At 43.2% G+C, this 25,293-nt stretch overlaps 1 protein-coding gene across 4 annotated transcripts in view; it reads right to left on the reverse strand.

Moving 5' to 3' along the window:
• The window catches only part of RFX4 (regulatory factor X4), a 168,069-nt gene that overhangs the window by 135,162 nt on the left and 7,614 nt on the right, over positions 1-25,293 (reverse strand). For all 4 annotated transcript variants that reach the window (XM_021091569.1, XM_021091568.1, XM_021091571.1 and 1 more), the window contains exon 2: positions 5,911-5,997. In XM_021091569.1, coding sequence (XP_020947228.1) covers positions 5,911-5,997 — 87 coding nt within the window. The remainder of the gene's footprint in view (positions 1-5,910; positions 5,998-25,293) is intronic.

Here is a 25,293-nt window from a genome sequence, read left to right on the forward strand (position 1 = left end):
AATGAGAGGGAAGCTTAGATAATATCATGTAAATAAATTTGAAAAATTATATGAAATGAATTCTTTAAAAGTAATAATTTGTAAGAGTAATAAAACAAGAAATAGAAAAATATGAATAATTCCATTGCTATTTTTAAAACTCACCATCATTAAAATCTTTCCCTCAAAGCTCCAAACCCAGATGACTTCAGTGTTAAGTTTTTCCTAATATTTAAGAAGTCAGTAATTCCAACCTTATACAAACTCTTCGAAAGAACAGAAAAAAAAGGAGGTTTCCATCTCTTTTTATCAGACACCAAAACTTGACAAGGATATCATAAAGAAAGAAAATCACAGGCCAATAAATCTCATAAACACAGATGTCAAAATTCTTAACTGAGTGGTAGTCAACCTAACCTAGAAATATATACAAAATTAAACTTCTGACCAGGAGCAGTGCCCTCCAGGAATGCAAAATGGCTTTAACATTTGAAATTTAATCAATGAAATTCATAACATTTAATGAAATAAAGGAAAAAAACATATGATCAGCTCAAGAGATGTAGAAAAACATTTAAGTTCTACACCCATTTAAGAAAAATATCCCAGCAAATCAGATTTGATAATGATATCTACAAGAAATGCACAACAAACATTATCTTAATGATGAAACAGTAAATACTTTTTCCTTAGGCTAGGAACAAGGCAAGAAGGTCCACTATTACCATTTCAACTCAGTATTACACTGGAGGTCCCAGTCAGTACACTAAGGCACAGAAAAGAAATATAAAGAAGATAAAAGAAGATGGAAAACTATCATTATCAGGTGTTCAGAACAAACTCAATCAATAGCAAATTTAGCAAAGTGCCTTGATATAGTCATAAATTGAATTGTCATATTCTAGCAACTGACAGAAAAAAATTAAAAACAGGAGTTCCATTGTGGCTTAGTGGAAACAAATGTGACTAGTATCCACTGAGGACTCAGTTCAATCCCTGGCCTTGCTCAGTGGGTTGAGGATCCTGTGTTGCCATGAGCTGCGGTGTAAGTCAGCAACTGTAGCTCCAATTCAACCCCTAGCCTGGGAACCTCCATATGCCATGGGTACAGCCCTAAAAAGACAAAAACAAAAACAAAAACAAAACAATACTATATATAATAGCACTGAAAAACATCAATTACCTAGGAATAAAGCTAATAAAAGGTGTGCAAAATCTCTACACTGAAATCTACAAAACACTATTGAGAGAAACGAAAGGCCATCTAATATATGGAGGTCTAAAGTCACATACATAGATTAGAAATTTCACATTGGTAAGATGCTAATTCTTCCAAAATCAATTGTGAATACAATGTGATGCCAATAAAAATCCTGGCAGATTTTTGTATGTGTGCATGTGAAAATAGATAAGCTCGATTCTAAAATCTATATGGCAATATAAGAACTTAACCAAAACAATCTTGAAAAAGAGGTCTTATGCCACCATATATCACAATGTATTATAAAAGTTACAGTAATAAAGACTTGGCCAAAATAGACAAGCTGACCAATGGTCCAGAATGAACATCAAGATATAAATACACACGTATATGATCTCCTGATTTATGAACAGTGGGTAAAGAATATTCTTTTCAAAAAAATGGTGCTCTATCAAGCAAAAATGAAAAATAAAAAAAGAATTTGACTCCTACATTACACCTTTTACACAAATTCCAGGTGGCTTGTTGATATAAAAATAAAAGGTAAAATAATAAAACTTTTAGATAAAAACATGAAAAAAATAACCATAACCTTAGGTAATCTTAACCTTAGGTAGGCAAAAACTTCTTAATATGATACAAAAGCACTAACTATAAAAGAAAAAATTGATAAACTGAATTTTATTAGAATTAAGCACTTCTTTTCACCAAAAGATACCACCAAAAGAATTTAAGAGGCAGACCACAAACTGAAAGATGTTTGCAATACTTTTATCTGACAAATATCTCTTGTTGAGATTATAAAAACAACTCTTACAAATCATTAAGAAAAAGACAAAAGCACCATCCAAAAACAAAAACAAACAAACAAAAAACTGACAAGCAAAAATCTGAATAGGTTGTTCATAAAAGAGGGTGTACACAAGAATATTCAGAGCACCAATCCTTCTCAAACTCTCCCCAAAAAAATGGAAGAGGAGGAGTTCCATTGTGGCTCGATGGGTTAAGGATCCAGCATTGTCACTGCTGTGGCTCTGGTTACAGCTGTGGCTTGGGTTCAATCTCTGGCCCAGGAATTTCTGGATGCCATGGACATGACCAAAATAAATAAATCAACAGAATAGGAGGGAACTCTTCCAAACTCACTGTACAAGATCAATATTACCCTGATACCAGAGCCAGATGAACATACTACAAGAAAACTAGAGATCAATGTCTCTTATGTATAGTGAAGCAAAAATCCCCAAGAAAATGCTATTAAACAAAATTTAACAGTACATTAAAAGAATTGTACACAATGACTAAGTGGGATTTATTCCTTGAATGCAAGGATGGTTCAACATATTAAATAAATCCATGTAATAAACCCCATTAACAGAATAACCACAAGTTCATCTCAACCGATATAGAAAAAGCATTTGATAAAATTCAAAATATTTTCATGACAAAAAGACTCAACAAAATAAGAAGAGAAGAAAACTACTTTTAACATAGTAAAACATAAATGAAAAACCCACAGCAATCATACTCAATGGTAAAACAAACAAACAAACAAAAAGCTCTTCCTTTAAGATGAGGAACAAGATAAGGATGTCCACTTTTGTCATTTCTATTCAATATACTAGAATTCCTAGTTAGAGCAATTAGAGAAGATCACACACACACACACACACACACACACACACACACACACACACTGCTAGAATAAGTGAATTAAGCAAAGTTGCAGAATACAAAATCAGCAACCAAAATCAGTTGCATTTCTCTGCACTACTGATGAACAATCCAAAAAAGAAATTAAGAAAACAATTTTGTTTACAACACATTGAAAAGAATAAAATACTTAGAAATAAACTTAATCAAGGAAGCAAAAGATTGTGCACTGAAACCACAAAAATTTGCCAAAAGAACCAAAGATGACACCAGTAAACATGAAGACATCCTGTGTCCATGGATTGGAAGATTTAATATTATTAAGATGTCAGTATTATCCAAAGAGATCTATAGATTCAATTCAAAAATCCCAATAACATTTTTTGGCAGAAATAAAAAAAACCACCCTAAAATTCATATGAAATTTCCAGTGACCCTTAATAACCAAAACAATCTTGAAAAAGAACATTAGCGTTCTCACAGTAATCAAAACAGTGTGGTACTGACATAAAGACAGACATACAAATCAATGGAATAGAATAAGGAGCCTAGAGATGAACCTTGCATACATGGTCAAATGATTTTTGATGAGGGTGTCAACATTCAGTGGGGAAAGGACAGACTTTTCAACAAACGGTATTGGAAAAACTGGATATCCATAAATGAAAGAAAGAATTTGAACCCTTACTTTATACTATCCACAAAAATTAACACGAATGGATCAAAGAACTTTTGGAGAAAAACCTTCATGACACTGGATCAGTAGTGATTTCTTGGATATGACACCAAAGTACAGGCAACAAACGTAAACATAGATAAAATAGACTGCATCAAAATTGAATGTCTATACATCAAAGAACACAATCAACAGAATAAAAGGCAACCTAAAGAATGGGAGAAAAATATTTGCAAAACATATACCTAAAAAGAGTTAATATGCAGGATGTATAAAGAACTTCTACAATTTAACAAAAAAAGTAAACAATCTCATTAAAAAGCAATAAAAAAACTTAAATAGACATTTCCATACAGTGTGCATACAAATGGTCAATAAGCACATAGAAAGGTGTTCGATATCACTTATCATCAGGGAAATGCAAATCAAAATCACAATGAGATACTACATTAAATCCACTATAATGACTATTATTTAAAAAAACAAAACAAAACAGAAAATAACAATATGGGCAAGGATGTGGAGAAATTTGAACAGTTAGTGCATACTGGTGAGAATGTAAAATGGCGCATCCAATATGAAAACATGGCATTTCCTCAAAGAGTAAACATATGATCTAGCAATTCCGCTTCTGGGTATAGAGCCAAAAGAACTGAAAGCAGGAACTCACCAGATATTTGTACGCCCATGTTTATAGCAGCATTATTCACAATAGCCCAAAGGTGGAAACAGCCCAAATGCCCATCAACGAGTGAATAAATAAAATGTGGTGTATACATACAATGGAATGTCATTCAGCCTTGAAAAGGAAGGAAATTCTGATACATGCTACAACACAGATGAACCTTAAAGCACTGTGCTATGTAAAATAAGCCAGTCACCAAAGAAAAATACTATATGATTTCACTTATTTGAGATTCTTACAGTAGTCAAATTCATAGAAGCAGAAAGTAGAATAGTGGTTGCTAGGGAATAGGGGAAAACGGAAAGGGAAACATTGTTTAATGAGTATAGAATTTCAGTTTGGGAAGATGAAAAAAAGTTCTGGAGATGGATGGTGGTGATGGTTGCACAAGGTGAATATACTTAATGCCACTGAATTATATACTTAACATGGTTCAAATGATAAGATTTACGACGGGTATATTCTACCACAATAGAATAAAAGTTTAAAAAAAGAATGTTCAGAGATGCTTAAGAAACAGTCACAAACTTGAAACAATTTAAATATCCATTAACATTTAAATGGATATGTACATTGTGATATATGCATACAGTGGATACTATGCAACAATGAAAAAACTACTGTGATATACCACAGTAGGCTGAATCTCACAGACATTATGTTGAGTAAAAAAAGCTACATACAAAAGAATACAGGTTCTATGATTCCCTTTACACGAAGTTTCAGAAACAGGCAAAACCAAACTCTAGTGATAAATGTCAGAAGCGTGGTTATTGACAGGGCTAAGATAGGAGAAAAGCCCACAGTGCTCGAAATGTTCTATTTCTTTGCTGGGGAGTGGTTATGCAGGTGAATACAATATGCAGGGGGGGAAAGATATTCACCAAACTATTCACATAAGATTTATGTACCTTGTGTTCAATTTACCTCAGCTTTAGAAAATGAAGCAAAAATAGTGATGACAGAAGGACAACGCTAGAGAGGACTTGGAAGGAAGCTGTTCAGCCTAACAAACACCCTTTGGGGATTACAGAGCACGTGGTCCCTGGCCTGCTTCTCAAGAAAATTAAACTAAGGAGATACACTTCACCAACCAAGAAAGATACTGTGTCTCTGCTGGAAATGACATTTGTAAGAAGCTACCTCTTTTTTGCAGTGCTTGAGGGATAAATACAAGCCCCAGATATCTTCTGCTTTGAATACACATCACTCAGAAGCCCCAGTCTTACATAACCTAGGGAAAGGTATAAACACAGCAGTGTATATCTTTCCATTAACTCCAATTCTCTAGTATAAGATCCAGAGAAACCTGTTACTTTCACATACCAAGGACATTTGTCACTCTAAAACAACTGTCCCATGACACACAACTTTAAACCCGCATCTACAGTGACACAGAGAAGGGCCCTTCCCATTCAGGGTCCACATTTTCCCACTGAAGCATGACTGAGACAGAGTCTTTGGGACTCAAGACACTAAGAATGCATAGTCAGCAAATTTTTACCATGGTCTTGGTTTCCACATCCACCTGACTGCACTGCACTCCCTACTAGCAGCAGAATATTACAGGGAGGGTCTGGGGTATTTCATAAAGGGTTAAAGAGCCTCTTGCTTCAGGAGACATGCTCCAGTCTAGCATTCTAGAAGCATCATTCCTCCCATCGGGACAAAGGCCGCATCCAGAACGTCACAGAAGAATGAATTTCAAGCACTTACTTTCATCATTAGAAACATTCCCCAGAGATGTGTGGCTGGAATAACGTTTGTTTTCACTTTCGTTGAGACATCTCTCAATCCAGCTCTCTGAAAATGAAAAAGAAGGAAAATCACGCTGTTGGTATTTGTGGAGAGACAGGAATGTCATCAATGCACTCGATTTAAAAGCCCTTCGACTTTCATCTGAGATCTGCCCAGACTGGAACTGGATCTGAAATGAAGATGCACTGTGGCCGATGAGACTTTGCCGAGTAGTTTGGAGGCAAATGTTAATTTGAAGTCCCACTTGACTATTTTGTAGTTAAATTCTACTAATTCTGGAGCATTCATAGCCCAGTAGTACCCACTGAGGATTCTCTCTCTCTCTTTTTTTCCTTGGCCACTCCACAGCATATAGAGTTCCTGGGCCAGAGATCAGATCCAAGCTGCAATTGCCATCTACTCTGCAGAGGGAGCAACGCAGCGCTGGATCCTTTAACTCACTGTGCCAGGCCGGGGATCAGACCTGCGTCCTGGCACTGCAGAGATGCACCGATCCCGTTGCACCACAGAGGCAACTCCGAGGAGACTCCTTCTTTAGAAAGAAAACATGTTCCTGAGAAATAGTTTGTAAAAACAAAATTTGGTCAAGTGAATCAACAGCGGTGGTTTGGAGACTTGTAAATTAGCTGCCGAACCCTTTCATCAAAAGAAAACAAAAAGAGGAGTTCCCTTATGGCGCAGCAGGTTGAGGATCTGGCATTGTCACTGCAGCAACGCAGGTCACTGCTCTGGCGCAGGTTCAAATCCTGGCCCAGGAACTTCTGCATGCCATAGGCACGGCCAGAAAAAGAAAAGCATATACAACCCTGAGGGCTCCAGTTGAAGAGGAAAGGAAGGCAGGGAACCTTGCAGCTCCCCTCCCTTTACCAGTGACCCTTGAAGGGGCTCGTCCAAGCACGGACTGAAAACCACTGCAGGAGGAGGCATCAAAAGCTCTGTGGCAGCTGCCATTACCTTTGAAATCTCAAAGACTATGGGTTTTTAATACCTGAGTTCCAAAGACGACAAGTGTACTTTCCACCATGTAGCATAAAGTATACTCTATTCTCTAGACCATCTACTATTCATTTTCATTCATTCATTCCCTCAACAGCATTGGCCAAGTACATCAGTTCTGCTGCAGTTCTTGTTTGGAAAATACAAATGTGTTCCAATGCAAGTGACGTATTAGGGAACAGTCTGCATAGCACAAACTTTGTGTTTGCTTATGCTTGATTTCTTCCTTAAAAAAAATTAAGCAAATGCAGAAAACTGCACAGAGCCGAATTGAGCCCTGAAGGAATACGCAAAATGCACACACGCTCACACCTCCAACATCTACCATTGACTTCAGTTCACGGTGTGGGTTATGAGACACACCTGCCCAGATAACCCACATTCTACCATGTCACAGTAACTCACAAGCTGCAGCTCTTCTGAAGTCCACTTCCAAAAGCAAACTCCGAGTCTTTTTTGAGGTGAAATGCCGTATTTATTGTATTTGTGTGCCTTGTAGCCACTTTACATGTGCGAGACTGTGCTGTCCTTTTCATCAGGTTCCCATCTTTTCTCCCGTGTGTCACTGACAAAAGTTTTCGAGATGTTGTACCTCTACCTTATTATGCCAGTAAACTCCGTGCTTTTTTTCGTGCAGTTCTGCTGAATGGTGGGGATTTTTAGGAACACATATGTAGTAATACAGCAGAACCGACCATACCTATGGATGTGTGCTTTTGAACAGCGCTATCTCCCGCTGCCTTCTTTATAACATGGGAACTTGCATTTATCAAACCCCCTATGTAAAAACATGCCAGGCCCGGTACATGTGTTATTTCATTGCATTTGAACCACAACTCGCTGAAGTAAGGATCTTCGTCTCCAGTTTCCCTAGAAAGAAACTGAAGCTTCATCGAGCAATGTGATGCCTCATAATTCAAAGAGCCAAGGAAAAGATCTTTACTTTTCCTCGGCCCTTAGTAACGCACTGCAAAAGCAAGCCCCGCTGCCGCTGGCGAATAGGCTGTGTAGGGAGGGGCAAGCAAATGCCAACGGCAGGGAGAAGTGTCAGGGTTTGGATTTGTATTTTACGTACCAACAAACTGCTCTTTTAAAAAGCGGCTTCCAAAATGTAAATAAGTAGGAGAGAAATAGCCAAGGGGAAAGACTGGAGGCAGCTTGTAAAGAGGATATGGAAATCTGGTATCTCTGAGGAAACACTGAGCAGCAGAGAGATTGAAAACATGGAAACGCGACCCGCTTCTAGAAACCAAATGCACGGCATGGAAACAAATGGCTTTGTCATGTTTTCAGAGCTGTGATGGCCCAGGGTGGTCGTCTGTCATCACATCTTATGCAAAACCATATCAGGATACAAACCTCCAGAATGCTTTTCAGAACTCTTCAGAATGTCTCTACTCAGATCTTTCTAACGCTTTCAAGTTCTGGTACATTTTCCCTGGCAACGGCCAGGGCCGACTTTGAATGGCATCTCCGGGAACATGCAGGCCCTTCTTCTGCCCAACCACACCACCGATAGCAATTTCTACAGTTCTGGGCCAACCCCTGGCCTTCCTGGCTAGGTATGCACACCTGCTGACTCTCACGTGCGTGTGGGCACACACGTTCACACAAACACCCCCCTCCCCTGCATCAGAAACAGGGAACAAGGAAACGCTCTCCGTCTCACCCATTTGCCTGTGCTGGGATCAGGCCTATTATCACTGGAGTGCTTGCAAGGGCCTATTCTTGCCGGTGAGAATTCCCAGTAATTGGTGGGGCATGGTCTCTGAAGAACTTATGGCAACATTCGGGATAGGAGCTGGCTCTGAACACCAGCTGGGCCAAGAGAGGCAATACCCACCCATGAGAGTTCAGGTCAGGTAAGAATCTTACTGAGGCTGTTCCTCCCCCAACCCCCAACCACCACAATACTGCCTAACTCCAACCCTGGAGAGAGCTGAAAGCAAGGTTACAGAAGGGAGAGAGGGTGGAGGGAAGAAATCCCACCAAGTACTCCTTCCCCCACCTGCTGCCCCCACTCAGGTCTCTCTGACCCATGGCTTATGCCTGAAGCCACTCTGCTACCCAGATCTGCTCCCTGGAGCAACACATAAAAAGTTTGATATCTGTTGCCTGTGGCAGAAATAGGAAGAAGCCATCACGTCTCCATTTTTCTAGTCAAAATACCCCACTTGTTTCAGCTCTTTTTGGGAGAAATTGTTCCCACTTCTCTGCCATCCAGTCCACCTGCTTCTGTCTGCCTTCTACTTAATCACTGTCATTGTGACATGTGGCCTGAGGATGAGCTCTGAGGGTTAGACAGCATCTGAGCAGTGTCAAGCACAGCAGAACCCCACCTCTGTTGTGGACATGGGAGTTTCAAAGGTCTTGCCTTCCAGGCTACATGGATATGGCACTCTGAAATATCTAAATAGGCCATGGGCCTTGGGTCCACAGGTGCCCTTTGACCTGTCTTCTTCCCTAGGGAGACCCTCAGCAGTGGCACATGCAACTCGTGTTCCGTTAACTCATGTCTGGTAAGTTGTGTCCCTCATGATTGGAAAGCCTCTATTTAGGTCACCTGAAGTACCCCATATATATTTTCAAACTACTAACAGTGGATTTGGTCTTGCAAAAGTCAAGAATTACTCAACCAGAATGAAAGATGTACTGAAATTCTTTTGGCCATGCCCACAGCATGCAGAAGTTCCGGGGCCAGGGATTGAACCCATGCCATATCAGTAGACAGAGCCACAGCAATGACAATGCCAGATCCTTAACCCACTGAGCCTCCAGGGAACTCCTATTGAGCTTTTCATAAAGCATTGTGTTCATCTATCTTATTCATCTGTAGATTACATGACTTAATAAAGGCCACCATATATTGAGCCCTTATAGGTCAAGCATTAGGCAAATGCATTCCATATACCATCATTCTAAATCCTCATAACAACACTGTAAGTTAGGGTCTATTAATATGCACATTTTAGAGATGAGAAAACTAAGGCTTAAAAAGATTAAGTGACTTGTCCAAAGTCACCCAGCTAGTAAGGGGCAGGACCAGCATTCAAACTCAGGTCATGACCATAATGCTCTCTCCAAGTGTGCCCTGAGCTCTCTTTGTCTCATGTCCCCCGCAGTCTCCAGAACGTGATGCCAATATTGCAGCACTGATCACAGTCTGCCTTGCATTAGAGCTTTTGCTAAAATTCTAGTTACACATTACAATTTTTGCTAAATTCATTTACATATTCCTTTGCAAGCCTTTGCCATTCCCAACAAGCTCTTCAAGTTCAGAGCTTAAGCATCTTCAGAATGTGCTGCAGGAGTTCCCATCGTGGCTCAGTGGTTAGTGAATCCGACTAGGAACCATGAGGTTGCAGGTTCGATCCTTGGCCTCTCTCAGCAGGTTTAGGATCTGGCGTTGCCAGGCGCTGTGGTGTAGGTCGCAGATGAGGCTTGGATCTTGAGTTGCTGTGGCTGTGGTGTAGGCTGGCGGCTACAGCTCCAACTGGACCCCTAGCCTGAGAACCTCCATATGCCACGGGTGTGGCCCTAGAAAAGACAAAAAGACAAAAAAAAAAAAAAAAAAAAAAGAATGTGGTCCATTTTATTCTGTTTCTTTTGACTCTCCACTAGTGCCTGGTAAAAAGTCTTTCCTGTGGTCTGGCCTCAGGGAACTTTACATTACTGACATGCAAAATATCAAAGGATGCCCTGCATATAAGGAGATGCGTCCACATATCTACAGAATTTCCTAATCATTTTCTTTTTTACCACATAAGGCATGAAAACGTACAATACATAATAGGTGATTTTCCAAATAAAGGAAGGAAAATTCAACAAAAATTTACCGTGAAGCTTCTAGATACAAGAAGCTGTAGCAAAGTGAATCTGATATAAACATGAATAAGACTGATTTCTGCCTTCTAATTGTCATCAATAAAGCGAGGCAGATGCTACTTCCCAGCTCATGAGTGCGGGGACCCTGTCATTTTTGCTCACCTGTACCCAGTGGCTGGCACCATGCCTGGCCCCATAGATATTGTGCAATAAGTGTGTTGAATGCATTCCTTTTTTTGAAAAACAACAGTAAATTCCTACTGTGTGCTAGGTACTGTGCAAGTGTTCACGTGTGTGGTCTAAATTAAACCTCAGAACGATATTCTGTGGTGTGCCTTAACATCTCTATTTATAGATGTGAAAACTGAGACTTGAAGCAAAGTTCTAATACTGTGATCAGGCCTGCAGTGTTGGCGCTGTGTTCTGGGACGTGGGAGAAGGGGCGCTCAATTCACACTTGGATAAAACCTCCTGTTCCCAACTGCCTATTCTTGATCCATAAAAATCATCTGACCTTTTGGTAAGGACCACACTTGCTCTATGTGCCCAGCAGGATTTACGGACGGCTGTGAGTACAGGCTCCTAGGCTGCCAAGCATCCCTTCACCTGACTCATCATGGGCAGGAAGGAGGATGCAGATAATGCTGTGTAGATTTTCATTTTACAAGGAGTTTAACCCACACCGCTTAGAAGCAAATCTTCATGCCTCTACACCTGAGATCGAAGATTTGGAAACCCCAATTTGAAATGACTTTCTCAAGTTCACAGAATGAGTTGTAAATGGTTTTTGGGCTTTCTAGGAGGCTCGGTTCCTTAGCAGTGGCAAAAAGAATCAGGAAGTAGCTGCACTGGGGAACATGGCACATCCAAGGCAGTCCAAGGCTCAGAGCAGCGCCTCATGAACATGTGTTGGCCTGGCAGGAGGAGCCAACTAAGTTGGTTTCCAAAAGGCAGGTAATCCTTGAAGTCTACAGAGCACGCTGACGTGACGAGCCTGACCTGAGCTTCATAGTCCATCTCGTGAGATAGAAATTTATTCCACTTTACAGATAAGGAAACTGACCGTGGCAGTGGCATGGCCAGAGACATACAGTTCAAAAGTATTAAAATCAGAACTTGAACCCAGATCTTCAGTCTCCAAAGCGATGTTTATGCTCCCTGCTGCATTCCACGGAGCACAGACCAGCTCTTCTCTCCTAGATCATCTACCAGCCCGGCCGCCATCCATCCTTGCAAACTGTTATCAAGTGTCTTGAGTGCAAAGTTCAAACAGAAGAGATGGACAAAAGCTATTTGACAGGAAGCCATTATACCACCGCAGGCTTTCTCTGACGGACCAGGGATTCAGGACTCGAAAGCATCTGGTCTATGTTTTCTATTTTATTCTTATTTATTTCTCCCACTCTACAAATGTCAGTTCTAACAACCTTTAGTATCTTGTTCAGGCTTAGTCCCCAAGCGCCCGGTGGGGGTGGTGTCAGGCACAGAGCTGGTGGCAATGGTTGTGAGCAGGTGAAGCAGAAGGAACAGGAAATACTGGACAGGCTCCTCCCCAGGAAGGCCTCTGGGAGGAAACAGCATCTGCGCAGAGGCGGAGTGCAGTGAGGGGGCAACGTCTTGGAAGGTTAGGATCGGGGACCACAAAGACAAAGGCTCTGAGGTAGGATGGTGTGGGACCAATTTAAGGAGCCAGAAGAAGGCCCCATGGCTAATGGAGAGTGACCTCCAGGGGACAGTACAAGATCAGAGAGAAGACAGAGGCAGACCAGGAAGACGGTGGGGTCTGCGGTTAAAACGACTGGATTTCAAATCCCAGTCCTGCCACTGACCAGCTATGTAACACCAAAACGATCCTGCCCCTCCCTAAAGCCCTGCCTTGCAGCTTTCTCCCAAGATGAGCTGACATGATACACGTGGAAACTCTTCGCATGCCTGGCTTCGTGGGTTGGGGGAAGATGAGGAAAGCCTGGTCTCCATCCACCAGGCGCTCAGAGCCGTGATGGGGACAGATAGCAGCGGCCACATCCAGCATTGCTGAGCCCTGTCACCGCTTCACCCCTGCTCACCGCTGCTCCAACAGCAGCTCTGAAACAGAGGCCTGGACAGACCCCGATTCACCAGGAGGGAGGTCACCGCCACAGGTCTGCCTGCCCGCAAAGCTGTTTGGCGTCCCCTCAGCACCCTGCGTCGCTGAGCCAGCAAGGCAGCCAGGAGTGTTCTCAGTTATGATACAGTGCCCCCAGCTCAGCCTGGCTGCTTCGCAGAGGTAGGGGCATTTCAGCTGGTCCTTAAAGGAGTCAGCCTCTGCCAGGCGAGGAGGAAAGAAGAGCATCTTGGGGGAGAGGGGCTCCGTCCCAGACACAGGCACAGAATGGGCTCTGGAAAGGTGGAGAGTCCACCGGCCTGTGACCCAGGCAGCGGTGGGAGAGTCTGTTAGGAGCCCATGGCAAAGGCCTCACCCTCCAGGCCAAGAAGGCTGCAGGCGGCTGGAAGCCAGCCTCGACTTTTAAGCTGTGGGGGTGTAAGGCGATGATGAGCTTTGTTTCTGAGGAACCGGATGAGAACAGAGAGTTCCCGACTTATGCAATACCTGCAGAAAACACCGCCTGACTTATAAAGTGTCACCGGGTTTTAATAGAAGGAGTTATTCATCCCCCTTTAGATCAACAGTCTTTCAGGGCACTGTGCTGGGGCCTATTTCTGGAGCTCATAGCTTTAGAAATGCTACAGAAAAGACCTGACAGGCCACACCCGCAGCTCCGGGAGGAGGACGGGGCCCCAGGTCCCTCTGGAGGTTCCAGAGTGCGCCCCGACGTCCCTCTGCCCCCAGACCCTGGTCGTTACCAGTGGAACAACGTGGACATGGCCTATTCCTGTCTCCCCGGCACCAGGGGGTGCGTTCCTCTTGATCATTCTCTCTCAGCAGCGTTTTCTCTCCCCTGGACCCCCTGTGGTGGTGACAGGCAACTGGTGTGGAAAGTGGACCCAGGACACAGGCAGCTGGGCCTCTGGGGGGGGGGGCTCAGGTCAGTGGGTTGCCATGGCGACACCACAGGCCCTGCCCCAGGGCCGCTGGGTTCCAGGAAGGGGTCCCCTCCCTGCCTCCAAGGGGTAGTCCAACCCTGCCCCTGCTCTTTCATTCCTTCCCTTACCCAGCAAACATTGATTTAGTGCCAACTGTTTGCCGGGCTCTGAGGAGCTGGGGATGAACATGGCAGGCATGTCCCTGCTCTCAAGGAGCCCGGTCTGTGGTGGAGGAAGAGCACAATGAGTGTTATGAAGAAAAGGAAACCGTGGGATGCGAGACAGATGGGGGGCTGTTTTCAGTAGCAGGGACACTGAGGGCCTCCCGGAGGAGGTGATGTTGAAGCAAGTGCAAAGGCTTGGAGTGGGCTTGGAGTATGTGAGGAAGAGCCAGGAAACCAATGTGGGGGGCGGGCAGAAGGTGGTGGGCAGTCGAAATGAGGTAGACAGTTAGGAAGGGCCCAAAGCAAGTGTGTAGGGACTTGCCGGCCATAGGAAGAGCGTCACATGTGTTCCAGGTATGCTGAGAACTAACGGAGAGCTTTAACAGGCGACATGAACTGCACTGGCTCCGAAAGGGCAGCCTGTGAGGCGACTTACATTCATTCTGTTTGTTTATCAACTATGTATGGGCTACCATGTTCCAGGTACACAGTAGGGACAATGACAGGGAACAAGACAGTTTCTGCCTTCTTGGAAGGTTAGACTTTGGTGCGGGAGTCAGCTATTCAATTAGCATGCAAATAGAGAGTGAATTACTGAGCGATCCAGGGGAGAGGAGAAAAGGGGAGGTTTGACCTAATCTGTGAGCGTCAGGAAGCCTCTCAAAGGACGTAGCATTTAAACTGACAGCTAAAGAGTAAGAAGACATGTGTTACTACCCTAGGTAAAGAGGGAGGGAAGAATGTTCCTGGCAGAAGAAACAGCAGGTGCAAAGGCCCTGAAGTTGGCAGGAGAACGAGTCGTTCAAGAAGTTGACGAGCAGCCTGAGTGCGAATGCACACATTCATTCACATACTAATTCGACACATGCTTATGGAGACCACCCTGTCTGATGCGCACTGTGTAGGACGCTGCAGGGCATCACCCTGACTCTGCACACAGGGCTGGGTTAAGGAGTCTGGAGTCTATTCAATACATGGTTGAGAACCTCTAAAAGTGTTCAAGTAGAAAGTGGCATAAGCAAACGTTCTTCTTTTGAGGGCTACACCTGTGGCCTGTGGATATTCCTGGGCTAGGGGTCAAATCAGCGCTGCAGCCGATGGCCTACGCCACAGCCACAACAACAGCAACATCAGATCTGAGCCATATCTGTGACCTATGTGGCAGCTTGCAGCAATGCTGGCTCCTTAACCCACCAAACAAGGCCAGGGATCGAACCCACATCCTCATGAGACTAGTCAGGCTCTTAACCCGCTGAGCCATAATGGGAACTCCAGGCAAATCTGTTCTGTGGACAGTTCCATCTGGTGCCACTAAACACAGTTTTAGTGGGGAGGGAAAGGGAAGTGGGAGACCGTATCACTTACTATCTATACCTGGACCCTTCCGAGACTGAAACCCTTAGTGACAGTTTTGCCAGGACTATAGGCATAAGGGACACTGCCCCAGGGAAATTGGGAGTTAGTCCCACCTCAGTAGGAGGCCACTGTAAGAGTCTCGTCAAGTCTCAGAGGCTTGAACTAGAACAGATGAGTGAGATGAGGAAAGATAAGAATTCCACCCTCTTTCAAGCTAACTGGTCAATCCATGTGACCACGGTCCCCAAATCTCTGCATCATCAGCGTGGTCTCCATCATGGAAGGATGCAGGTGAGCCCATGGTGACACTGACACCTCCTGGAAAGTGGCTTCTCAGTGTAAGTACCATCGTCTTCATCAACATCATCATCACAGCAATGACTTGGCCAAGATCACACATGCAGCAAGCAGCTGAGCCAGGATCGGAATCTGACTAAACCTAAGCATTAACTTCTACTCTAAAACCCATAATTGCACATGCCTTCAAGTCTCATTGTGGTACAAAGCTGTGTCTAAAGTAATACTGAACACACACTACGTGCTGCGTAACATTACTGCCCCTTCTTTCTTTAGGAAACCTCAATATGGGAAACTCTAAAGTGGGCAAAGAGATTAATTAAGGTGTTATCATTTGCAATATACAAGAATTAGCAAGGGAACCCCGAGGGTGCACCTATGCCAGTGTTTCACAGATCATGAACTCCCCAGGTCTCCAGAGACTAGAGAATATTAAAGCTAAGGTGTTCAGTGCCATCTCCTGTCGAAGACAAATTCAACGTAAAAGCAGGTCTGCTCTGAAAATACCCCTGGGAACACCAGAGTTGGGGTACATAACTACAAAACCAGTTTGTACAAATTTCATTTCCCCTCCACTTCTGGGGTGGGGTGGGGGCATGCCTACCCTACCCAATGTCAGCAGACTTTTCCTTTGTTTCTGTTTCTATTATCACAATATCATTAAAATATAGACAAATCTGTAAAAGATCATTGGAGTCAAATCTACTCACTGTGCCCTGATATTTTCAATCCTTGACATCACTGCCTTTTCTAGGTTTTTGTTTGTTTGCGTTTTACCTCTTCTGCATTTCTTCTCACCTCCTCCGTCAGGGGATGTGGATTACCCTGAAACCTCAGGAGTCAGGCACTCCTGGCTGCCAGAGTCAAAGAGACTTCAAACTAGTGCTTGCTTTTGGCATAAACGACAAAGACTTCCTTCTTTTAGACAAAGCACTTCTTTTCTTTCCTGAGTTAATCCACCAGAGGAATTTTATTTTTAACGTTGGAAAGAGAAACATACTGACCCACAATCCCCCCCACCAACAGGTGAACTTCCTCGTCTTTTTTCTGCGCTCCTCCCCAGCCTCACGTCCATATGTGGACACAAGTGAACAGTAACCCTTCTTGTCCTATCATGCTACAGTCCTCACGTCCATCACTGTTTAATGCATGCTCAGTGTTCCATTGAGCTAATGCTCCTATTTTTAACAATATTTTAACGGACAACTTGGTGCATTTTATTTTTTCTTTCTTTTGGATTATTTCCTGAGGAGCACACAGGAGAAAGGAAAAGTAAGGAACCAGCTACAGACAAATGGTCTGAATTCCAGCCTTAGTACTTATTAGTTGAATGACTTTAGGCAAATTCTTAGTATCCCCTTGTGTAAATGTGGGTAATAACCTGCCTACCTCATCTTAGTGGTGTGAGATTTCAGGGAACAAATGCATGCAAAGTATTTACAGCACAGTGCCCAGCACAGAGCAAGTTTTGGCTACACAGAACCACTGTGAGTTCCAGGCACCTGTTTATGACTGAGGCACTTTTTTGGTTTGCTTGAATAACAGTGTAGTAGTTAAGGATACAGACTGTGGAGCTCAGCTGCCAGGTTCAAGTCTGATTTCCTTGCTGTATGATCTTGGGTGAGAAATTCAACTTCCTTGAGCCTCAGGGTTTGTTTGTTTTTTATTAAAGTATAGTTGATTTACAATATTGTGTCAATTTCTGCTGTACAGCAAAGTGACCCAGTCATACATATATGTACATTCTTTTTCTCATATTATCTTCCATCATGTTCTATCCCAAGAGACTGGATATAGTTCCCTGTGCTATAGAGTAGGACCTCATGGCTTATCCATTCTAAAAGTAATAGTTTGCATCTACAAATCCCAAGCCCCCAGTCCATCCCACTCCCTCCCCCTCCTGCTATGGAATGAGAGACAATAGTTGCAAACATGCAACTGCCAAGGGCTTATTCTCCAAAATAAACAAACAACTCATACAACTCAACAACAACAACCAAAAAACAAACAACCCAGTTGAAAATTGGGCAGAAGACCTAAGTAGACATTGCTCTGAAGAAGACACGCAATTGGCCAGCAGGCACGTGTAAAAAAGCCTCAGGGTTCTTTATCTGCAAAATGGGAGTGGTAATAATACCACACCATGGAGTCCGGATGAGAATTAAATGAATAAAGCATGGGGTGTTTACATGAGAAGCACTACTGTAATCTTAGCTATTATAATTCTTAGATAATGCCCACCTCCCAGGCATTGCTCTTTAGTCTCTTCCTATTATCACTCTTTCTGTTTGATTCTTGGATCTCGTGGTGCATAGCCTTGGAAATCAGGAGGACACTAACTCGAAGCTTATCCAAGGGACTAAGTAACTCTGCAACCCTGGACAAATTACTTCACCTCATGAGCCTCAATTTCCTTCCTACAGTAAAAAAATCCACCCCATGAGGTTATTATGAGGATTAGGAGAAATAATATAAGCTCCTTAAGAGCTGACTGCACCTTATTCCCCATACTTAAGATGGCACTTGGCACAGAAGAGCAGATCAATGAGAAAGGAGAGGAGAAAGGGAAAGAAATGAGTGAACAAAGCACCAGCACCATGCCTGGCACCTCGGAGGGGCTCGAGAGTGTAGGTTCATCTGCAGTTCATCTATCAAGTACCTGCTTGCATGGAGCCTTGAGCTAGGCTTCCTAGAAAGCAAGCAAAGAGATGCAGAATTCCTCAAAATATGAAGGGGGGATTGATTTATATCTTAAGTAAACACTAATGGAGCACTGACTCGTGCAAGACACTCTGGCAGGTGCTATGCACCGTGCTAAGCACAGATAATAATAACACACGTGGAAATTATGAGAAGGAAGAAGGAAGAAGCATCAAGCAAACACATAAAACGAGGATGGGAAGTATGTGCACTTTAGACCCACTTTAGACCACCACGAGGCAAGGTTAAGACAGTCAGAAAGAACTTTGAAAGGGAAGCCACCAGGCCCTTCTTATAACCGCATTTTCTAACTGGTGTGGAGATGGCCTGGTTTAGGGAAAGCAAGACCAGCTTTGGGGTCATAACAACCCTCAGTTTGGATACTCCTGTTGTACAAACAGTGCACATGACTGAATCCTACGGGGCAGCAGTTTCACTAAGTAAAAGATGGGAAGGATCATAGGCTAGATCATAGGCTTCTGAGGTCATGAACTGAAAAGACTGAACACAGTGAAAATGTTATATAAAATGTTTTCTTGTCCTGTGCAGTTGACTGAGGTGGGGGGACAAAGGGACTGTGGGGAGAAGGTGGGTCTTGGAAGCTTCTAGGGGGACCCAAGGAGAAGTAAGGGCTTGAAACACCTTCTGTTTATTGAGCTTTTCCAATGTGCCAAGACCCTGAGTGGACCCCTTTATATGCTTTAGTCAATTTAATCTTCAATGATATCTTACAAGGTGGGTACTGTGCATGGCCCCACTTTACTGACAAGCAAACTGAGGCTCAGAGAAGTCATGTGACTTGCTGAGTTCATACATCTAGCCCATGACAAAGCTGATTCTCACCAAGCCTGTGGGATTCCAGAGCCAGAGCTGTTAATGATTGTCCTAGGGACTGCAAACTCCCTGCTATTAAGGATTTGCATCAGTGATTGCAAATTATAACAAGCTATGCAATGGAAGGTGCTATTTTTTTTAACAGCCAAGGTTCTTGTGTTGAACCTGTTATAAGGAAAATCATGCCTATAAATAAATAGATATGAATCCCATAATATGTAAAATGTCAAATTTGCCAGGGAACTGGCAGGTGGGGACATTTCCCCAGCAGTGGTACCAGGTGGAATGCAGAAGCTCCAAGAACCATTTGAGGTGAAAGGAATGCAGGGCATGAAGGCATCCCCAAAGGAAGGAGCACTGGCGGGGTGTCCCTTAGTCAGCAGCCTGCTGCCAAAGTCATACCAAGGTGCCCATGGCAGCCAGAAGCCCACTGACACCCATAACTCTATGCTCCAGAGAGGTGCGGTACGAGCTGCTGTCTCCCCCAGGATTACGGTGACCTGACCCCCTGAACTTTTTTTTTTGTCTTTTTCCATATGCACCATGGTAATATGGAGGTTCCCAGGCTAGGGGTCCGATCGGAGCTGTAGCCACCAGCCTATGCCAGGGCCACGGCAACACAGGATCGAGGGACATCTGTGACCTACACCACAAGCTCAAGGCAATGCTGGATCCTTAACCCACTGAGGGAGGCCAGGGATTGACCTGTGTCCTCATGGATGCCAGTTAGGTTCATTAACCACTGAGCCACAGTGGGAACTCAGTACTGAACTTCTTTATGTAGTAGAGGAGCTGGAACAGACCGCTCCAAGGTCTTCTAGCTCTAAGTTTTAGGAGGAGAGGAGGCAGCCTGGCCTTGAAATCAGAATATCTGTGTTCAGATCCTCATTTGATAGCAGCCATGTGGCTTGGACATGTTACCTAAGGCTCTCTGAACCTCAGGTTCCTCATCCCTAAGATGGGGAAAATGATACCATAGGTCAGGTAAGAGAATTAAATGAATAAACATGCATAAGCATTTAGCACAGGGGCTGGAAAAGATTGCAAATGTTAGTAATCTGCCACCGAATTTCCAAAAGGGAATCACTCGACTAAAAAAGGAACTCATGACTCTGAAAATAACTCATTAAGTCAGCCTGTGTCAATTACAAAAAAAAAAATGATTTCAATGCACTTTCCTCCTTTTCTCCCAACCTCCCTCCATCTCTTCTTCCCTCCCTTCGTCTCTTTTTCCCCTTTCCTTCATTCTTTCCTTCTCAAAAACAATCTATGTATCCATATATAGTCTCCAGATACCGTCTACCATTAAAGGCTTTGACTTTTTTTTTTTTCTTCTTCTTTTAAAAATTTCTCTCGATACCAAGAAAAACTTTGAACGAAACACACACCCACAGTGAATCCTTTTTTTAGGTTCCTTATCACTTGGACTGCTCTGGACCCCTCTGCCCTGCGGGGCTCCCCAGGTGCGCTCAGGGCTCAGCCAGCCTCTGTGCGAGGCTCACGCCTGGGGCAGCAGGACCAGGTCTGGGTGCACAGCAAAGCCGGCTCCTGCGAGGTAGCACAGGAGGATGCCCTGCCCTGGGCACCGGGGGTGGGGTGGGGGGGACGGGCCAATTCATCCTTCTAATCACAGCATAGTTTCCAAACTTTAAAACAGAGCCTTGAGTAGAAGAAAAGCTGTGGTTTGTTGGTTTGTTTGTTTTTCCCCCTAAAAGCCTGGCATTTCTGAAAAGGTCCCCTACCCAAATCACGGCAACCTCAAAAACTCTGCCCACTGCGTGGAAAATAAGAGTTCATGGAGACCAAAGGCCCTCTCACAACAACAGCTCAACACTTTGGAAACCTTCCTTCTGGTGCTCAAAAGTTCTAAGGTTTTAACTGAAGGCCTCAAGGCCTGCGGAATCTTTTTTCCTTGTAAACTCCAGGGGCTTTCTCAGCCAATGGTGTTTATTGCTTAAGACGTCGAATGATGCTTTATGGAGAAACTATCGTGCTTTTGTAACAGAAGTCATCAAGTAAAAGAAATAAAATTCCTAGGAACAAAATTTTAGCTTTTTTTAGTAGTCAAATAAGGATGATGTGAAATTAGTTGATTTTCTTTTTAGTAGAACAAAGAACTGCAGAGACGCCCTAATTCTTCCCCACTCTTGATTGATTATCAGCAGCGGAATGAAACACCACAAAGAAAACATGGCAAAATGTGTAAAGGAACCAATCAATTCCATCATAAATAGGTTTGAGGAGTTCCCGTCGTGGCGCAGTGGAAGCGAATCCGACTAGGAACCATGAGGTTGCAGGTTCGATCCCTGGCCTCGCTCAGTGGGTTAAGGATCCGGTGTTGCCGTGAGCTGTGGTATAGGTCGCAGACGAGGCTCGGATTCTGTGTTGCTGTGGCTGTGGTGTAGGCCGGCAGCTATAGCTCCAATTAGACCCCTCGCCTGGGAACCTCCACGTAACACAGGTGTGGCCATCAAAAGACAATAAATAAATAAATAGGTTTGAGTTTATGCCATGGGCCCAATTCTGGAACTTTCTAAAACTCTAATAACTTCAATAGAAATCTGACCTAGCCATAAGCATTTAGAATCAGTACACAAATTATAAACACATTACACCCCAAATTTAGACTAATCATTCAGGAAAGGTGATGTGGCACTCAAAAATCACTCATGCTCATTTTAAAAAATTATATAAATTCTGTAATTATAACATTCAAAGAAGCACTTCCTTCTTCAAAAGTCTAATATTAGCATAAATGATTTCAGAGCAGTCACAAGATTCAAAACAAATGGGTTGACACACCTCAAAAACTAGTTACTGACAGTGTAATTAGCAATCACTAATCACTAATCACTCTTTAGCTTATTCAAATGATAGTTCAACATCTAGCTCAGGAGTAGTTCACGCGTATTGACTGATAGTGCATTCTCTCCAACATGTTAGATTCAGGGGATCGCAGCTTATGAAATAGTAATTCTCCCTTCCAATTAAATAAAAATCTGCTATATTCATCAATCTCACCTAGGCTGCATCTAAACAATGCCGGCCATTAGCACAACTGAGTACTCAGAAAACACACAGGACGTTAACTGCTAACTAACCTTCACTGGGTTGCAGGCTCTTCACAGGCTTTCTTATCATCCCTTTAAATTAAAGCAAAGAAATCACAACAAAACAAACCCAACACGTCCAGGTTCACCTGTCTACTAATAATTATTGATTGCTCAGAGCCAGATTATATGCGTTTATGTTTTATTGAGGATTAACCAACCACAAAAGTGTAAACTATAAACATTTTTTAAAGAAATTCTGCTCTGAGCATCAGCTCTGACAACAGAAGCCATACGATCTACCTGCACAAGTTAATCCAGTCCTACTTGCCTAAATTAGGATCATAGTTGGCTGAAAACATAGAGGCAGAATTTCATTCTTTTGTACTTTTTATGAGTTTTCTCTCTCTTAAAGAAAGCTGTTACTATTTCAAAAACTCAAAAAAATCACATTGTAGATAAAATAAAATTATAAAGAGAGAGAGAAAACAAATGGACATTTTCTCCTCACATCAGAAAAATACACAAGAAGGCCAAGGAAGGAGTTCTGGTCGTGGCTCAGCAGAAACGAATCTGACTAGCATCTATGAGGATACAGGTTCGATCCCTGGCCTCAATCAGTGGGTAAGGATCCAGCATTGCTGTGAGCTGTGGTGTAGGTCGGCAGCTGCAGCTCCCATTAGACCCCCTGCCTGGGAACCTCCATACGCCACAGGTGCGGCCCTAAAAAGACACACACATACACAAAAGGCCAAAGAACAAGTTTCCTGCTAAAACAAATTTCAGAGAAAGGCTCAAAGCAGAAGGTTTCCACTTCCTGAAAATCAAATGTAAAATGGTTTAGTCTTCAGAAGAGTGATGGCTCCAAGTCTGCGGGGTGGGGATGGGGTGGATGAAGAATGTGGCCATCTAGGCAGGCATCAGGATTGTGCAGGGGCCCCATCAGAGGTGTGCAGTGTGTGCCTTCTCCGAGAGCTCAATGGAACTCTCTTCCAGGATTCAAATCCCTGTCAGCAGGTGTTCCCTCTACAGAGACACATTTTCCACATCCTTTGACAAACTGGGAAAACACGAGGGTTCAGCCATGGCAAACAGGAGCAGGAAAATGCCCTTGTTCATGGGAAAAGTAGAGAAATGAAAATGACACGAATGCCTTTTAGATTATAATGATTTATCTTGACATTAGAACTGAGGCTTTGTCTACAGGGTACAGAAAACATCTAGATATGCTGAAACAATCTAAATTTTACTCAGATTTCTCCACCCCTTTTCCCTACTAGGGTTTAGCACAGGAAGACCATATAATTATTATTTTTTTCTCTTTAGGGCCGCACCTGTGGCAGTTCCCAGGCTAGGAGTCAAATCGGAGCTGCAGCTGCCAGCCTAGCCACAGCTACAGCCATGCCAGACCGAGCCACATCTTGGACCTATGGCCAGATCCTTAACCCGCTGAGCAAGGCCAGGGATCCAATCTGCATCCTCATGGATACTAGTCAGATTCTTAACCCGCTGAACCACAATGGGAACTCCTATTTTTAAAAATAATAAGATCTGTTGGGAGTTCCCATTGTGGCCCAACAGGTTATGAACCAGACTAGCATCCGTGAGGATGCAGGTTCAATCCCTGGCCTCACTCCGTGGGTTAAGGATCCGGGGATGCCGAGAGCTGTGGTGTAGGTACAAACATGGCTCAGGTCCCCCATTGCTGTGACTGTGGTTGTGGCTGTGGCTAGCAGGTGCAGCTCTGATTTGACTCATAGCCTGGGAACTTTGATAGGCTGCAAGCACGGGCCACCCGCCCCCCAAAATCTGCTATTGACTGAGCAATTTCTAGGAGCCAGGCTTAAAGTATACAATCTCATGATAGCCTCTTTTCCTTTTTACTGAAATACAGTTCACATTCAATATTATGTTACTCTTGAGAATACAACATAGTAATCTGACAAATACATTACCACGTGATAACCACAAGTCCAGTAACCATCTGTCACGACACAAAATTATTATAGTATTATTGACTGTATTCCTTATACAGTATATTACAGCCCTGTGACCTACTTATTTTATAACTAGAGTTTGTATTTCTTAATCCCCTTCACCTATTTCACGCAACAAACCCCCCCATATGTCCTCTTAAGGACCCTAGAAAGTAAAGAGTGGATGTTTTCACAAAGAAGGAAGTTAGAGAAGTTTGCTCATTTGCCCTGGGTCCCATAGCTAGCAAGTGACCGAGCTTGGATTTCAACACTGATCTGGCCGGTGGCAAAGCCCAGTTCTTTTCATGAAGTTACACCCACATCCACTGAAGTCATAGGTTAACATCTCTGTGAATGACTTCTAGCTGCAATATATGGCTTATTAAATTACCTAAAGGCTACATATATAATCACAGCACATAATAGCTCCTGCCTCACTAGCTTATTCTGGCTGTCTGTATGTGAGCATGAAGGAAGCCTGCACTCTCTCAGAGACAAAGAGAACGGTAACTAAACTTCAGATGAACCCCAAGAAAACTGCAGTGCGTTTCACACCCACAGTAAAGATATGTCCCACTATGTCCCTATTTTTGCCAATAATAAAGTTTTGTCTCCACTGTGTAAAGGACTCTCCTAACACTTTCTTATATGGAGAAAATGCTTTTGGTAAAAACGATGTATGCTTTACTGGACATCCTTTCCAACACAAACCTCTCCCTCATACACACACACCACACACACACACACACACATACACACACACACATACAAAGAGAGAGAAAGACAGGGTAGCCTAGTGACTAAGAGTGTGGATCGCTGCAGGTTAGGCTACTCACCCCTTCAAAGATATCCTTTATCCACTTCAATTTCCCACTTCATAAAATGGGATGGATAATAACAGTACCCCTAACATATATTTTAAAATACAACTAATAAAGAATTTAAATTGCTTAGTACATGCCTGGCACATGAAAGGCATCTGACAGACATTAGCTTTAAAAATACAAATACATTGATTTATACAAATTAAACAGATCACTTGCATCCTGCCTCAGGAAAATTTGACATACACAATTAAGACGGGTTTTGCTTCCCGTGCAGTCAAGGTATGTCTCACCA

This window comes from Sus scrofa, chromosome 5 (genome assembly GCF_000003025.6).
Source record: "Sus scrofa isolate TJ Tabasco breed Duroc chromosome 5, Sscrofa11.1, whole genome shotgun sequence".
In the NCBI taxonomy this organism is placed as follows: domain Eukaryota; kingdom Metazoa; phylum Chordata; class Mammalia; order Artiodactyla; family Suidae; genus Sus; species Sus scrofa.